Source organism: Sphaerodactylus townsendi, linkage group LG14 (assembly GCF_021028975.2).
Source record: "Sphaerodactylus townsendi isolate TG3544 linkage group LG14, MPM_Stown_v2.3, whole genome shotgun sequence".
In the NCBI taxonomy this organism is placed as follows: Eukaryota; Metazoa; Chordata; class Lepidosauria; order Squamata; family Sphaerodactylidae; genus Sphaerodactylus; species Sphaerodactylus townsendi.
The window spans coordinates 32,532,067-32,549,347 of NC_059438.1; the positions used below are offsets into that span (position 1 = coordinate 32,532,067).

The 17,281-nt window shown below is 45.0% G+C and overlaps 1 protein-coding gene across 10 annotated transcripts; it reads right to left on the bottom strand.

The window, feature by feature from the left end:
* Positions 1-2,686: 2,686 nt before the first annotated feature.
* NUP50 (nucleoporin 50) lies at positions 2,687-16,739 on the bottom strand. Of its 10 annotated transcripts, none has more exons than XM_048515899.1 (9): positions 16,593-16,739; positions 15,476-15,559; positions 13,788-13,865; positions 11,065-11,148; positions 10,111-10,300; positions 8,939-9,586; positions 7,103-7,181; positions 6,081-6,184; positions 2,687-4,811 (listed from the first exon to the last, which is right to left on the bottom strand). In XM_048515899.1, the coding sequence occupies exons 3-9, from the start codon at positions 13,854-13,856 to the stop codon at positions 4,594-4,596; spliced, it is 1,392 nt and encodes a 463-aa protein (XP_048371856.1). In that variant the 5' UTR covers positions 13,857-13,865; positions 15,476-15,559; positions 16,593-16,739; the 3' UTR covers positions 2,687-4,593. The 10 variants fall into 10 exon arrangements, with proteins under 10 accessions (XP_048371856.1, XP_048371846.1, XP_048371848.1 ...); XM_048515889.1 differs by having other exon boundaries at positions 2,687-4,799; positions 6,052-6,184; positions 13,779-13,865; XM_048515891.1 differs by having other exon boundaries at positions 2,687-4,799; positions 6,052-6,184; positions 13,779-13,868.
* Positions 16,740-17,281: the final 542 nt, after the last annotated feature.

Sequence of the window (17,281 nt, forward strand, 5' to 3'; positions counted from 1 at the left end):
CCAAACTCTTCGGATACATTCTAAATTCAAGAGGAATTTCAATAACTGGTGATCTCAATTAGCCTCTGATGAGCTATATTAGTATCACCATCTTTAGATCCCAAGACCAGTAACGCAGACGCAAACAAATCAGCGCTAACATCTCCCAATTTATTTATTCACATTTCCATGGATTTTGTACATGTCCTCAGAAAGCACTACAGTTAGCAGACATGAGAAAAAGTTACAAGGCAAGGCCATTTTCAGATGGTTTATCTGTTAACATTCTACAAGGCTGGAAGAAAAACAAAGCATATTTTGACAGTGAATGGATCATCAAGCCTTTACAAAAAAAATTTCTGTGCATCGTAAAAATTAAAATGTAACATTTAAGATATATGACTTGCAGCAACTTCTGCTAAAGTAACGTAAGGCATCGGAACAGAACAGTCTTCAAAAATTTTGTTGGATGCTGCAAAGAGCAAGAACTAAGCCTAAATTACTCTTTGTACATAGCTACACGTTTTCCGTTTGTCAATCTACCCCAGGGGTCTGCAACCTGCAGTTCTCCAGATGTTCATGGACTACAATTTCCATCAGCCCCTGCCAACATGACCAATTGGCCATGCTGGCAGGGGATGTTGGGAATTGTAGTCCATCTCGACCCCTCTGAAGAGGCGCAGAGTTACAGAACCTAATCTATTCCCCAAGTTAAGAGAATGCTTTGAAGGTGCATGAAGCCATTTGTCTTTTCACTACCAATCTTTTGCTCTGGATATTACGACGCAGTCTGTTATGATAAAAAACGTTTCAAAGGCTTAAAAAAATGGTCATCTCCCAAATAAACTGAGTTTTGGCCTAGGTGAACCTGTGTCTGGGCTGTACCACTTCAGCTTGCTCCCCACAATGTACTCGGAAGAGCAATAAAGATTCTCTCCACACAGGGAAGTTAGATGGAGTGAGCAAGGCTTGAACCTCCTTGTAATAGTGTGAACAGTCAATTCTCTGCAGCTTGAAACAGTATGCTCCAAATCCAGGGTTATCACCCCAGTGAGAAATAGGCTTATTCTACATGCGAAATAAAATACACCAAAGAGTCAAAAGAAGTTGGTCTACTGTTAACAATGAAAAAAAATGATTTTGTACGTTCAGCAAGAAATTGCAAACAAACAGTACAGTAGTTACACCTATAGCAATAACTTAGACTACAGACGCTACAAGACAATAAGTTATCAGATTGGAAATTAAGACTACGTCCCCTCAGGATGCAGTGCAAGACCTGGGGGGGGGTCACGCTTCAGAATAGACTCATATTCCAGAAGTTTGTTACGTTGCTTCAAACTACATTTTTGTGCAAACATGATTGTCCAGTTTTGTACAGGCTGACACAGCCGCTTCCAAACTCCTGCACGCCGTCATTGCAGAAATCAAATCTTACCTTTCAGTGTCAACAAACGAAGCATGCTGTACCACGAAGCCTGAGGACTCTACGCGTGGCTTTCTTGCCAAGAATTCTGACCCACTTAGCTCCCTGAAGTTATTAATGGCATCTGACTTTGAATTGCAAAGCGGCTGGCAAACCACTTGGCATTTTCATGTAGCATTGGGAAGATTCAAATTCTACTTTAAGATACATTAAGTCTAGTTTAAAATACAAATAAGGGGGGAGGATTTTTGTTGTTGTTGGGATGTAGCTTGTTAAGCTTTTGACTGGTTGGCGTCTTCCGCCACAATCCGCCCAGCTACACACAGCACACCCTGCCAGGGAGGGGGTGGGGGGGAGATATTTAAAAACCAAAAAAGCGTTCCAATAAGTCAGCAGCTTAACTCACTCACAGTATGGTCATTTTAACAGAATGCCTTTCTCCTCAAGGGAATCCTTTCTGCATTTCCAAAGAGAAGCAGCCAACACTATCCTAGTCCACACTGTATGGGGGGGGGGGATGCTTGGGCTTACATCAGGTTGGCAGGGGTCTGCAATCTGTGGCTCTCCAGATATTCATGGACTACAATTCCCATAAGCCCTGCCACTTGGCCATGCTGGCAGGGGCTGTTGGGAATTGTAGTCCATGAACATCTGGAGAGCAGCAGGTTGTAGACCCCTGGACTCTAGCCTAAGAGCGGCCAAGCTATGGTGCTCCAGATGTTCATGGACTACAATTCCCATCAGCCAACTGGCCATGCTGGCAGGGGCTGATAGGAATTGTAGACCATGAACATCTGGAGCACCATAGGTTGGCCACCCCTGTTCCAGCCAGACGTGACAAGGAAGTAACACATGGCAGCAGAAACACCTCCCGAAGACAGTGGCCAGAGTGAAGTCACAGAAGGGCCAAGGATGAGTAACTCTCCTCCCAGCACACGGTAAACAATTTCACATCTCTACTGACACATCAATTGTGTAACGTTTTAAGCAGCTGCCATTCATGTTCCATCAGCAACTGCTTTCAGAATTCCAGCATTCAATCAATCAAAAATTCCAGCATTCTAAAGGCAGCTTCTCATGGGCTTGGACTGTAGCAAGAGAAGTTGGACCTGCCCAGCCCCTTGTGGAAGCAGAAAATAATTCTTTGAGCTGCCTTCAATGTCACCCCGATGAAACTCCAGAGCCCCAGGAATGGCACTGGGGGGGCCGAGTGCAGGCAGAACAAGAGGAGTAACATCTTTTCTCACCAACCCCTTTTCTTTCTAGTGTAGTTTTACTGACTTTGGTATACCCACTGAAATCTGGCATTTGCATGGTTTGACAGTGACCAATTTCCCTAAATATAATTAATGAAATGGTTTGGGTAGCTGCAATGTGCATTGCAGAGATTAAATTTTCCAGAAAAACAGCATTAACACCCCTCACCTGGACATCCTCAAGTATGCGTTAACAGTTAACAATTCTTGCAAAAACTTTTAAGACCGCTCATCAAATTAGAAAGAACAGACACAGGCTGGATTTCTTTCAGAAACAGCGTCACAGAACACACAGCCATACGAAGGATACTTAAGAAAACGAACTGTCTTTCACTGAAGAACTGTTTTACATACATACACTTCTGCTCCTTAGAAAACACACAGATGCGAGCTAATACATTCCTGCACTATTAAGTCCGGTTGTATAAATGATGCTAAAAGTGATCAGAATTCAACTGGTTACCCACTTAAGTACATTTGTCCAACCCCCTCCCCCAAATATCCAGCCACTTGCAGTAAACAGACTCACGGAGGTTTTCCAGACCCCATTTCTAATCAACAAGAGTGACCCACGTATGGAAGCCCTTGGCCACTCAACCTTTCTTCCAGCAACACCGTTTTATATATATATATACGCATACCCACTTACACATGCAAATCAGCAATTCTGGTTCCACACCCATCTTGCATTAAGGGCACAATCCAGCGAGAAGTTCAGCGACGCAAGCCCCCACTGAAAGGTCTGTTCGTTTGCAGTTGTTACAATATTAACACGGTGCCAACTTGAACAGCTGATCAACTACTGACCCTGTTACACACACACAGCTTCTGCCGTTACAGGAGATTGTGCGAGCCCAAACCTTGTCACGGGACGCTAACAGTACATTGGATCAGGGCTCATTTAAGCAGCACTTTGCAAAATGCTCCAAGTTCAGGCACCAGGCAAAACAGCCTGCATCGCGTGTGTGTGCTATCAAGTCACAGCTAACTTATAAGTGACCCAGTAGGGGCCGGAGGTGATGTTTGGAGGTGGTATGCTGTTGCTCGCCCCCCTGTGGGCTGAGAGAACTGTGACTGGCCCAATATTACCCAGCATGCATCATGTGGAGGAGTGGGGAATCGAACCTGGTTCTCCAGATTACAGTCTGCCGCTTTTAACCAGCACACCATGCTGGCTCTGTTTGCATTGGAATGACCGTATTCAGAGTATGTTCTCCCTTAACACTCCAGGGAATGAGGAAAAAGGGGATCTCCACCCCTAGCCTCCTCTCCCCCGAGAATCCCTGTGATACGCCTACAGGTGATGGCTGGGCCACCACAGCGACAAGCAGCACCGTGGAAGGGCAATTTCTAGTGAAGGACACCAAAGTCAACATGCAACCAAAGTCCACTGAAAAGCAACCTCAATCCCCAAATGCAACCTTAAAAATCAAAGGATATTCCTGGGATGTCCAATTACACCGCTCTGTGTTGGATCAAGTTATCTCAACAAAATCAAATCGCAACTGTACTCCAGAGAGGTGTCACAGTCCAAATTTGGAAGCAAGTTTCTACAGTGGGTGCACAGCTACCCCCTCGGCCCCTCCAATCGTCCTCAACTGCATTTCTGACATCTAGCTTTTAGAGCACTTCTGTGTAGGCAGGAGTTTTTTTTTCCTGTTTCATATATTCGTGACTGTTTTATTCTTTGATATGCTTTATTCAAGTAAGGCTCATGCACCGGGGAGCTTCGAACTAGAAGGGAGGACCAACGGACACGTGTCGAGTTAAAGCTTTTATTGGCCTCCATGATTCCTCCTGCTGTCGCCAGGCTTCCTATGCCAGCTCTCAGAATGTAAGAGTAGTGAGTAAAACGCCTAGTTAAAAAAGTCAAGGGGGGTAAAAAGTGAGCAGCAGCCGTTTGGCAAGTTCTTCTCCCAGCATCCCGCACCTTCAGGCCTCCTTTTCTTCCGTCAGGATTTTGTGCAGTTCGTCGGCATCCTCGCTCGTTTTGACCCGGATCAGTATCGGGACCGGAACGGTGGCGTTCTTCTCATCGATGGGCGGGTTTGGAATGCAGACAATAAGGACATTGTTCTTCCCTGTTCTTGAGCACGGCATGTTCGGGGGCACCAAAATGTTGAGCAGGACGTTGCCTACAAGGGTGGGGGGGAAAAATCAGCATCGTAAAATGCTTAGATGCTACAGAGATTTTATGGAAAGAAAAAGAAGAGTTGTATTGATATCCCCCCTATCTCTCCTCTAAGGAGACTCAAAGGGACTTACAAACTCCTTTCCTTTCCCGCCCCCCACAACAAACACCCTGTGAGGTAGGTGAAGCTGAGAGAACTCCAAAGAACTGTGACTAGCCCAAGGTCACCCAGCTGGCATGTGTTGGAGTGCACAAGCTAATCTAGTTCACTAGATAAGCCTCCACAGCTCAGGTGGCAGATAAGGGAATCAAATCCAGTTCTCCAGAGTAGAGTGCACCTGCTCTTAACCACTACGCCACGCTGGCTCTTTTGCAAACTTTTAAGACCGCTCATCAGATGTCGAAAGAACAGACACAAAGTTTGGACAGCTGCCTCGAGACAGTGTCCAAAATCTCGGGCCAGGTCCCAGAGTTGCCACCGAAAATCCTACGAGCTGCAAACGATCTTGAGAAAAAAACAACAACAGCTGTTTCTGGTGGGTTTCCCGGGCTGTGTGGCCGTGGTCTGGTAGATCTTGTTCCTAACGTTTCGCCTGCATCTGTGGCTGGCATCTTCAGAGGTGTATCACAGAAGGAAGTCTGTTAAACACTGTGATATCCAGAAGACTTCCAAGATGTGTGGAAAACCCAACTTTGTTCATCAAAATGTTTACTTTATTTATACGCTACCTTTCTTCCCAAGGGGGACCCCAAGTGGCTTACTTTGTTCTGCTTTCCTTCATTCTATCCTCACAACAATCCTATGAGGTAGGTCAGGCTGAGATTCCATTTCAGTGCTTTGACAGTCCCCAAAACAGTGGACCAAGTCTGAAAATGCTTCAGGAGGCATTAAACGTGGACACTAGAGAGTTAAATAAGAAAAGGGCCTGGGATGGAGCGGGAGAAAAGATATCAGACTGTTTAAACCCCTAAGATGGGGTGGCCAACCTATGGTGCTCCAGATGTTCATGGACTACACTTCCCATCAGCCCCTGCCCAAGAGCTCATGGACGCTTGGGGTTTCCAAGTTGCCCCTCCCTGCCTGATTCCTCCAAAGAAGGGGTGATGTCCCCAATGGAAAAGTATTTCTGTTTCAAATCAACACCTTAAAATGCCAGCATGAACTTCTGGTCTGTTAAGAGGGTGCCCTCAAATTCATTCAGGTTCAAAGTAAGTTCAAAAAGGAGAATTACCTACAAAGAGAAGAATATGTACCTCAAAATTGGAATTTGTCTGCCTTTCAGTACACCCTTCAGCTTGGCTAGAGTCTTCTGATTTGCCGCAGCCTTTAAGTGTAATGTTCCCACACCTTTCTCTTTAAATTCGTTGTCTTTCTTGTAGAAGAGTTTGCATCTAAGGAAACAAGAATGTATCAGTCAACAGGGAAAAGCAGAGAACGAAAATCTGATGTTTTACCAGACAGTAAAACCCTTCAATTCTGAGCTGGATGACCCAGGCTAGGCAGTTCTCATCAGATCTTGGGAGCTAAGCAGGGTCGGCCTTGGATGAGAGCCCTCCAAGGAATACCAGGGCCACTCATTATTCAAAGGAAAGGAATGGCAAACCACCTACTAGTCTCTTGCCTTGAAAGCCCTACAAGGATGCCATAAGTCAGCTGTGACTTGACGGCACTGTATACACATAACACCCTCCAACAGTGGTGTAGAGTCAAGGGGACAGGGGGAGCGATGCACCAGGCGGGGGCACAGTCCCCCCCTTGCTCCGCCCCTGCCCTCCAACTAGTTGTTCATATGGGTCGACACATTTGTTAAGACAAGTCACAATGTACTGAAAACACCAGTCTGGATCCAACCAAGCACCTAACTGGCTGTTACAGGCTAAAGGAGCCCTTCAGCCATGTATGCTGCCTGACAACTGCCCAGGCAGAGTTTCAAAGAACAATTTCTGACACAGCATGAAATGGGTGGGATTGAGCCAGCAACTCACAGAGAAAAGCCTGAAAGTTACACTTTGGTGTGCACTGGGTAAGCAACTATCTGGACCCAAGTAGATACTTTTAATATGACCGACACCTGCCACAACTAGTCAACGATTCCAATACACCACCAGGTGTTTGCACCCCAAAAGAAACAATTGTGGAATTGCCACTTCAATTCATACTGAATACAAAAATATAGGTGTAGTATCTGATAAGAATTGTTCTTATTCTGCAGTGGTGTGCAGAGTAAGATTTCTCAAGTCCAAAGAGCAACATCTAACTGTTCACTCAGAATTAGCACATGCACACTTGTGAAAGCCTGCAAAACTCACTTTTTTGAGTAGAAGGCGTCATCCTCCTTTACTTCATTAATAACAACTTTCGGTGGCTCCTCCTCCTCCTCTTCACCTCCTGTAGGAAGAATTGTTTCAGAACTTCTCCGGAAACCTCCCTTAACACGTGTACCAACAGAAATATACTACACAACCATTCACTTGGAAGTGGAGCACAGGAATGTTATATTCAAAAATAAAGCAGGCAAACATCCAGTATTGGGTAAAATAACTTTAACTGCTAATTCTATTCTTGAACAAAAACTGCATTTCAGAGGGTTTTTTTACATTGGTTAACCATGTGAAAACTTGGCATTTTTCACTCTATCCCACCTCACAATGATGGAACACAGCAAGGTTGTTGCTTAAAGGTGTTTAACAACCCTTTAAGAGGCCCAGCACACTTGGAACTATCCTGAAACCAATTGCAAAAAAACTAGCTTAATTCTGAATTTGTTTCTACCAACGTGAAGCCAGGAGAGTGCAAATTTTAGGCAAATCAAGACACCAGGTCTGATTACCAAACACACACTAGTCCCGGTTCTCACGCAAGGAACAGGCATTCAGGCAGTGGGATCCCCCCCATGCACTTGCTGAGCGCAACATGCAACCCCAACGACGTTTTAAATGCAAGATCTTCCTCATCAAGGCTTTTAAACTATTTCACATGAGAATGAATGAAGTTCCCAAGAAGCCTGTGCTGGCCTGGGCCTGCCTGTTCACGAAACCCACCTTCTAAGGAGTCCCACTAAATGGCCTGAAGTGAGTGGCGCCTGCCAGGGTCCCACTTCCTCGAGGGGCAGGTCTACCACCCTTGCTGTGGATTAATCAGGTACCCAAGAAGTTTGATCTGACCCCCACCTCACTTGACTCCACCGGCACTTGTGGCAGATTTAGTGGGTTTTTCACTTCACTGCATGTTTTGAAACACTCAAGATTGTTGTACGGCATGTTTTGAAACACTCAGTGCAACGTCTTCTCCCCTGCCTTTTCACAAGGCCAGATTGAGAGGCTTCCGCTATTGGACAGAGTATTGTCCTACCTTGGTGGAAACATTGAAGCATATTCTATGTCACTGCCTGAAATATAACCCACTGAGGGAAGCCCTATTATTATCGATAATGGGTAAAGCCCCTCCTAAAGTTTGCATAGTAAAACTACTCAATAGTAACGATCCTCTGATCTTAGGGAAAACAGCCCACTACTTGCTGCAGGCCATGTCGTTAAGAGAAATTTAATGTCACATGTTACCCTTTCCTCTTGTCATGTTACTCTGTACAAATGTGCCTAATAAAGAATTTTTTAAAATGTGAAACACTCACGATTTTTGTATTGTCGACTCATTAGGGGTATTGTGGGTTTTCCAGGTTGTATGGATGTTCCAGTAGCATTTTCTCCTGACGTTTTGCCAGCCACAGATGCAGGCAAAATGTCAGAAGAAAATGCTACTGGAACACGGCCACATAACTTGGAAAACCCACAACACCCTACTCAGATTTTTCCTCCTTCTAAGCACTGCTAACATGTTGTGTGGTAAGACTCCGACATGGCAGAGAATTCAGGGTGCTGTCAATTTGTCTTGCCCTGCAGGAAGTGAGACTGCCTTTCCCTACCAAATTCCCTGCTATAGATAGAGAACTTGCAAGCGTGACTTTCCTCTGCAGCAGACCTCTAGAGGGGAAAAATTAATGGTTGACACCAGCCACCATGTGCTTGGACTTCTGTATTCTTCAATAAACACTGAATCAACCAATGGGACTAGATCGACGGGAGCTTCTAAAAGTTCAACCAGAGGTGACATGTACCCAGTTTCTATCTTTTAAAGTAAATTTTTACCTTTATCTTCATTGCTGGCACTTTCCATCCGTGTATCTGACGCCTTCTTAGAAAATGAAGGAACGCTGCCCTGACTAGCATCTTTCCCAAATAAACTCGCACTTCCAGAAGAGAATGAGAATTTAGGCAATGCACTAGAATTCAGAGCAGAGCTGTCGACGCTCTTGCCGAAAGTAAACGTGACCGCGGACTTTGACCCTAGTTTTGGTTCTGGTTTCTTTTCCAGTTCCGTACTTTTCCCAGGCAAATCCTCAGACTTTTTGCTGCTAAAGAAAAACGGTGAGCCTTGTTGAAGGTTCGAACTGCCAAACGCAGCACTAGGCTGACTTCCAGCTGCCTTGGTGCCGTCGCTCTCCGAGCCACTGTCACTACTGATCCCACGCTGCTCTATCTCAGCGAGGTATTTCTCATAGTCTCTGAAGATTGGTGTCAAGTCGCAGAGTGGATTGGCATTAACATGCTTCACTATCCAGTCACGCACAGAACAGTTGAGAGCGGCCAGCTGTTTGTGGTAAACGTCAGAGCTGCCCACCGGCCTCTGAGTGGATCCCGAGGACGGCGGCTGCTGACTCTCGCCATTCGTTTCTAGGCTGGCAGGTTTCTTCTCAACCACTGATGTATTTATTGAGCCACTGGATACCACAGGGCCTATTAGAAAAAAAAACAGAATGCTGTTATGTCTTGCTGAAGGTTTTCATGGCTGGAATCACTGGAGTGTTGTGGGATTTCTGGGTTGCATGACCGTGTTCCAGGAGCATTTTCTCCTGTCATTTCGCCTGCATATGTGGCTGGCGTCTCCATACAGCCCAGAAATCCCACAACATTCCAGAATGTTGTTAGCTTGGCTGTGGAGAACACAGATATGCGGAAGTCCCCCTTCCCTCCCGAGGCAGAATCGATTTGTATTTACAAGATGCGTCTGCAAAGTCTTTACCAACCACGTGGCCAGTTTATAGGTAGAGAAATCGCAGCCATTTTCCAGTCCTGCGCCCAAGAATGTTTAAACAGCGATGCTGGAGACAGAATCCCGGCACTCTGCAACTGAACTACATACAGTTTCTCCTCACAAAATCCACCTTTGTGCAAAACTTTTCAGCTTGCCTTTTAACCGCAGAATGCCAAAAGGGTTTTAAACACTGTTTCGACCAAGGACAACTGACCGGTTAACTTACTGGTTAACGTAGTTTGTGTTTCAGTAGCTGGCTTTAAACCGATGTATGAAGAAGTGTTCGTAACGCTGCTGCTACCGTTGGATAGCACTAAGGGCTTTGTTCCAGTGCCGTTGCCGAAGCCAGAAAACCCAGCACCTCCGGAAGGCAGAACAAAACCTTTAAAACCTTTAAAAGCTCCTCCGCTGTCAGACTGAAAGAGAACATAAATGGGTGGTTAGCCATCACTCTGCACAGCTTGGCAACTTCACATCCAGTCCTACGCAAGTGTACTTAGAGCTTCCTGTCAAGTTACTTATGGCATGAATGGAAGGTTATTACTACTAGACAGTAACATCAGCCAAAGACAGGTTACATCGTCTAATCAATTCGCCTTCACCTTATTACTTTCCTGTATTTATCCATTCCCTCCTCTTGTAAATGCAAACTACCCATCACTATTTCTATTCATGCAAAGCCTTCAAAATGGCTTTACCTCCTCTATTTGCATGAAAGGATTTGATATCTTACAGCCTGATCCGGGAGGGGTGCAAAAGGAGTTGTGGAAGTGGCACAGGCCCATGCCAGCGTGGTTGCTCACCCTGATGGCATAAAGGGAAAATATGCTGGCAGAGAGGATGAACATGCTGGCGGGCACGTGCTGCAGAGTTCTGCTGCGCTTGGCCCGGAAGAAGTTGCCACCCTGGAACTATGCTGGCACACCTGTGAGTAAGGTATCCAGGGGAAGAGCTGACTGTGGTTGGCTTCCAAAGGCCTTTCTGCCTGGGAATGCCTTTGATGCAGCCCTCTGACTTATGCTACAAAAACACATGGTGTAAGTAACTTTTTTCTATGGAGTTTTCTGGGCAGTAGTGGGTTACCACTTTATCTGCCGGCCATGTAAATAGCCCAAACAAGAACCTGTTTGTTTAAAAAACAGTTGTTCAAAAAGAACTTGTTTAAAAAACAGTTCTTTACCTCTAATCCCACATTTCTACGTTTTGCCTTCTTAATTGCTCGATTCTTCAAAACCTCTTCACTGGCCACTGAGAAAGTTCCCATCTGCAAGGAAATGTTAACATCCTTAAAAAAAGCAAAACAAAAGTATCCTGGAAAAGTATATTTGGCAGAATCCAAGAATAGGGCTTTGCCACTCCCCCCCCGACTATTTCTCAAGACCAAAGGAAGCCTCTGACATTGAATTAAAAACAGAGCAAAACACTACACTGAGAAAGCAAGGCTAGTAACCACTTGTCACAAATGCTTTCTCTGACCCCCAGGCCTGCTGTTTCTGTTGTGGGTTTTAGAACTCCCTCCATGACAGAAAGAGAAACTGTAGCTTTAAGAAACTGATGTCCTCCGAGATCTTAGAGATTACTATAGAGGTTGCTAAGAACCACAATGGCATTAACACCCTTCAAGCCTTGATTTCTATATGACAGACAGGGGGAGGAGATTGAAAGGCTCTTTCGGCCTAACCAACCCTCCTTCCCTTCCACCTGCCCCAGAGGAAGGACTTATTGGGGTAGCAACCACCTGGGAACACTATTTAACAGCAAACTGGATAGCACAGGACTGACTGAACTAGTCAGATCTCAGAAGCTAATCAGGATTAGCTTTGGTCAATATTTGGATGGGAGACCACCAAGAAAACACAACGTGAAGGCAGGCAATGGCAAACCCCACCTCTGAACATCTCTTGCCTTGAAAGCCCCACTACAGGCTACAATAATTCAGATGTGACTTGAGAGAAAAGAAGAACTTTGCTAAGGTTGTATAATGGTGAGAGTGTCAGGCTAAAATCTTGTCGACTCAGGCTTGATTCCCCATTCTCCTTGGCCTCGCAAGGTTGTTGCAAAGACAAAATAGAGAAGAAGTGTTGAGTAAAAGCCAACTTGAGTTTCCACTGGGGAGGAAGGCAGAGTAGAAGTGAATTAAACAATAAAGCTGAAGATTAGGAGACCAGGGAAGGAATGAAGGAAAGGGGAGAGGATTTGAGGGCCGCCAGGAAAAGGGAAGGAGGAAACAACATAGGAAGGGGGATACAGGGAGAAACAAGAGTTCTCTGCAAGTCTTTGAAGGTTCCCTGCTTGTTGTATCTCACTCTCAGTGTAGCCCCAACTACAGATCTTTAAATCCATGTATTTGAAAGATGCAGAGAGAATTAAGATCTTTCTACAAACTTGGGCCAAAAACCCCACGTTGGCAGAAAAATTCAGAAAGTTCAAAAAATGGAAGGAAGGATGGTGTGTGTCCTCCCTCCCCAACTGCAAGTTCCCCTCCTGTAGTCATGTTTTACTGGGGGAGGCAGACAAATCCCAAGATATCAACAGGTTAACTGTGAAGCAATGACTTCTTAAAGATACTCCTTGGGAAGATTCATAATCACAGAGCATAATCATTAACAGTCAACAGAAAATGAATAAACTTGTCTTGATTTTACAGAAACAGTTTTCAGGAATGGTCTACACCTCGTCAGCAGTTGGATAAAACAGCAATTTCCCCAAATACAAAACAGGTTCATGAAAGAATAGGGAAGCTTAATTAGCAACGAGAAAATAAACTACAATCACTTCTAATGATTTGTATTCTGACATACAATTTTATATGCTCAATAATTTCAAAAAGCGCATTAAACTGCACAGCTTTCGATTGCAAAATGTTTAATCCACGAAGCAAAGCACTTTTGGATAGACGAAATCCACCTAAAAACTGCAACTTTCAGCGAAACACTTACGAGTGCTTTCAAACAGCCTTTGCGATCCATTTTTGCTGCAAATCGCGAACAGATTTTTGTTTCATTTCACAACTATTTTGCCTCCTGACTGCTAAAAAAAATATTCAGACATTTGCAAAGTGGGGCTAAGCTGTTTTTTTTAAAAAACTCATTATTTCTGTTTTCATCTGTTCTTTGTGCTTCTGGACCACTGTTAAGTGTGGAGTTTGAAATGCCTGTGCCAGTTGTGAACATTATTTTCCCCCACCCCGCCGTTTATGCAGGGTGTTCTATTACGGTTTTTAACATTTTTACTTTTTTGGTATAGTGCTAGACCAGTAGAATAGCTCAAAGCCCTTCGGGAAGGGGTGGTATAGAAATCTAAGTAATAAATAAATGCCATGCTGCCGCCATTCAGATACTGCTGAATACAACACTGAATTGCTACGTTGGTTTAGTGCTCCAGTGCAAAAATTAAGACTGTTCCTCTTCCCCCACAAAAAGCCAGAACAACTCTCTACAAAAAAGGTGACCGAGGAAGGGCAGTGGCACAGTTTGAAAGAGGCAGAGCTGTTCTGATACAGCCCAGTCGGATTAAAAAATGATGCCTAAAGCCTCCATCCCAATGTCACTTCACACAGAATTGGGTCAGCAGTACCGTACATAAAACTACTTTAAAACTAAAGGGGCCTTAGGATAGCCAAAATTTTGATACAACTATCAAAATAAGAGAAAAATACCAGCTGTAGGAATGAGATTATCATCACACGCCAATCAGCTCTGCCCAATGTACTGTGCAAATTAGACTGGGAAAATTTCTGGCCCAGTGCAAAGAGTTATTAAGCTTCTGTTCAGTCAGCTGTCTACGTTCAGTGTACTGATAAGATAGTATAATTGAGATTTCCAAGAGCTCCCCATTGACTGTTCATAATTACAGTAAGATTGTTGCTAATAAAAGAAAAAAAATGTAACTAACATCTTTTACCTCCTCTGTTTCTTCTTCTTGATCCCAGTTCCTGTCCGTCAACTCTTTCTCTGCCACTCTCTTAGCCATTTTACACCACTGCTGGGTAGAAATTCACAAACAGTAATCAGCTGCACTTCAAAATTAGTGTCTATTATTAAGCCAGTCAGATCTATTGGATGTCAGATGTTTATCAGCGTCTCAACTGATAACTGAACGTTTCTAACAGCTTTATAGGTACGAACTGCTTACCAAACGTTTAGTACTACAATTTGCTGTGACGAACAATCGGATTTCACTCAGAGGCTAAACATGAGAATGTAGCTTTATGAAGGACACCCCTACAATTGATTTTTTTGTTCAGTGACGTAGTTAAGGATCTTTTCTACCTCCTTCATGGATGCCATCTGAAGTCTAAATCTTTTTTTGTGGTTGCAGTATATCTTTTGGTTGAGGATTGAGCCAAGGAACATAAAATCTTCTATTCTGACAATTTCTTCACTATTAGTCTTAAAATTGTCTAATTCCTTGGTATTCATTACTTTTGTCATCTTGATGTTTAGCAGTAATCCTGCTTTGGCACTTTAGCTTCAACAGCCATTTGAAGCCTTCACTATTTCCTGCCTGAACTGCTGTGTCACCTGCATATCTCAAATAATCATTCCTACAAAAACTAAACTTGTTTTAGTGCTTAAACATTACAAAATGCATAATTTGTATTATTTGACGTATCCATGAAATTTAAAACTTCTAAAAGCAAAATTATCAAATCCATCCAATACTTGAGAGAGAACACTGTAACCTGACAGTACCTGGATCTTAGATTTTATTGAGTCAGAAAAAATAAAAGTTGAAAATAAACTGTAAACAAGGCACGCGCATTATTTTAGCAGAAACTCTATCATCCCAGTGGGTTAAGGACCATATGAATGTAGAGTTCATTCCACACAGCATATCTATAACAAGTTGCAATCATTATAAACGAACCCATCTCCCTTTTTATTAATGGAAAACAAATTCAAAGGCTTTCATGGCCATGTTCTAGCAGCATTCTCTCCTGACGTTTCGCCTGCATCTGTGGCTGGCATCATCAGAGGAGTATCAGAGGAAAGTCTGTTACACACTATGATACACCTCTGAAGATGCCAGCCACAGATGCAGGTGAAACGTCAGGAGAGAATGCTTCTAGAACACGGCCATACAGCCCAGAAACCACACAGCACCCCACAAATTCATTTATAACAATTGCAACTCATTATAAATCTGCTGTGCGGAATCTACTCTCTACTCTGCAAGCTACAAAGTTTTGCCTGTGATTTTAATATTGAGCTAGGAGCTTTGCTTCAGAGCTACTTCCCCATGTTCAAGTAGCACTAATAAAGAATTGAAGCACATTTAAAGTTGATTTCCTTTATTGCTGAATAAATGGATCCATCACAGACTCAGGACTATGAGGAGTCTGAAAGTACTTGCTTGAGCACCCACTATGAACTGCACAAGCTTTTTTCTTTTATACTTGTCCCTGATCCTAACATACATAAATCAAGAAATAAAAAAAAGTTAATGATAGGTCCAGGAAAAAATGTGGCACCCTGATATTCCTTAGGCTTGTCAGAAATATGGACATTCCCCATCCCTAGCCTGTTCTAAGCCCTCTTAGCCAATGAGGCTTTAACATTCATTGCACAGCTATGATCAACCATACGTACCTTTGACCTCAGGCATCACACATTTATGGGGCAAACTGAGTATGTCTTCAGCAGCTCACACACATAACTTCACAGGGAAATGTGCTGTAGGTTACAAGGCAAGTATTAAAATTAAAATATGATCAGGGGAGCAGTGAGAAATGATGGAGGGTGCAGCATCATTGCAAGCTCCGTTTCAGTCTTTAATAAAAGTTCAACACTGAAGTTCACCACTCAGAAAGTTTTCCTGCCACTCATCTCCCTGCCAAGATAAACATCGCTTGTTTTCCTTCTGGGTGCTGCTACTTCAAGGTCAGGGAAGCAACAACAGCCACCCAGCTACAGGCAAAACGACTGGTTTGCAGCTTACAGGTTCTTTTAGATCTGCCACAGCTTCCGGAGACTCTCACAGCAGTTTCCGACCTGTAGTCCCTTACGTCAGATTTGGATGAGTCATCCAGCTGTGTCACGCAAAAGGAAGATGCTGCCACAGCCATTCAAATAAGAAACCAAAGCACCACTCTAGCCTCGTGGACTTCAGGATTCGGATATTACTATGGGCTTCAGGCAGCAAAAGCCACAATCCCCTTCACACCTTATCAGCCACTTCCTTCTTGCTTGGGGGGCAATATGGCCCTTCAAAGACCAAAGAGTTTCTTTATTTTGTTGAAATTACATCCCGAGTTTGTTTATTTCATTTTATTCGATTTATATCCCGCCTATTCCCAACCGGAGTCGGGCTCAGGGCGGGTCACAGAAATGTATACGAAGAGTTCTTCCCAAAGAAATCTACCCAATGCTTCTCCTCCCACACACACCCGGTTCCTCGTCAGGACCTATCTTTGAAGGCCGAGATGGAGCCGGCGCCGAGTCCCAGTAGGGCCTCCTCAGTGGTGACCCCCATGAGCTCCTCCAGCAGAGAGCCAAGGGTGATTTAACCCCGGGAAGGGCTTCCCTTTCTTGTCGCAAACGCGGCAGAGCGGTGAGGCAACAACTCCCCCACCGGCCGCCACAGCCAGCCTCGGCAGGGAGCAGCCGGCCTGGCTTCCCACCGCTTCCCGGCAGCCCCCGCCCCTCCCGCGAGCAGGCGCCGTCCCGGCCTCTCGCAAGGCCGGCAAACGCAGGAGCCGCCGCTTACCACTTCGCTGCCTCACAGACGCCCGCGCCCCGCCACTTCCGCTTCCGGCTCGGGGCGGCGGGCTCTCCCCGGCATCTCCACCCCATCAAGGGGCGGAGCTAGAAGTCCTGCGCCAAGAAATGGAGAAAAGCTTGCGGGGAGGGGGAGGTGATTGATAGTCTCGCGATACTTTGAGCATGGCAGTGGAGAGAGAAAGAGAGAGAGAGAGGCGACGGCTCTTATCGCGGCCCTCTGTTGCGCACTAGTGGGCGGGGCAAAATAGGTGACGTAGAGGGAGCGGCCACGCACATTGGACAGAACGCCTTTTTCAAAATCTTGGCGGCCGTTTAGCTGCTACGAGGCGGCTGACCGTTAGTTTCCCGCTTCTGTGGTGGGGAAAAGAACCCCCGGCCCTCGCTCAGGCCCTGTAGGGGCGGCTGGCCCTGGAAGGGGGCTTGAAGCGCCCCAAGCAATAACGGCCTGGATCCGGGACTGGCAACGTCCAAGTGAGGGCTGGGAATCTCCTGGCGTTACAGTTGATTTCCGGTTCCCCTGGAGAAAATGGCTGCTTTCGAGGGTGGGCTCTGGTTTCCAGCCCTGGGTTAAGACAAATGTGGAGATTTTGGGGATGGAGTGTGGGACGGGGAAGGGTTTGGGGAGGGGGGGACCCCCGCAGGATATTACGTCACTTGCTCATTCATAAATGCTTC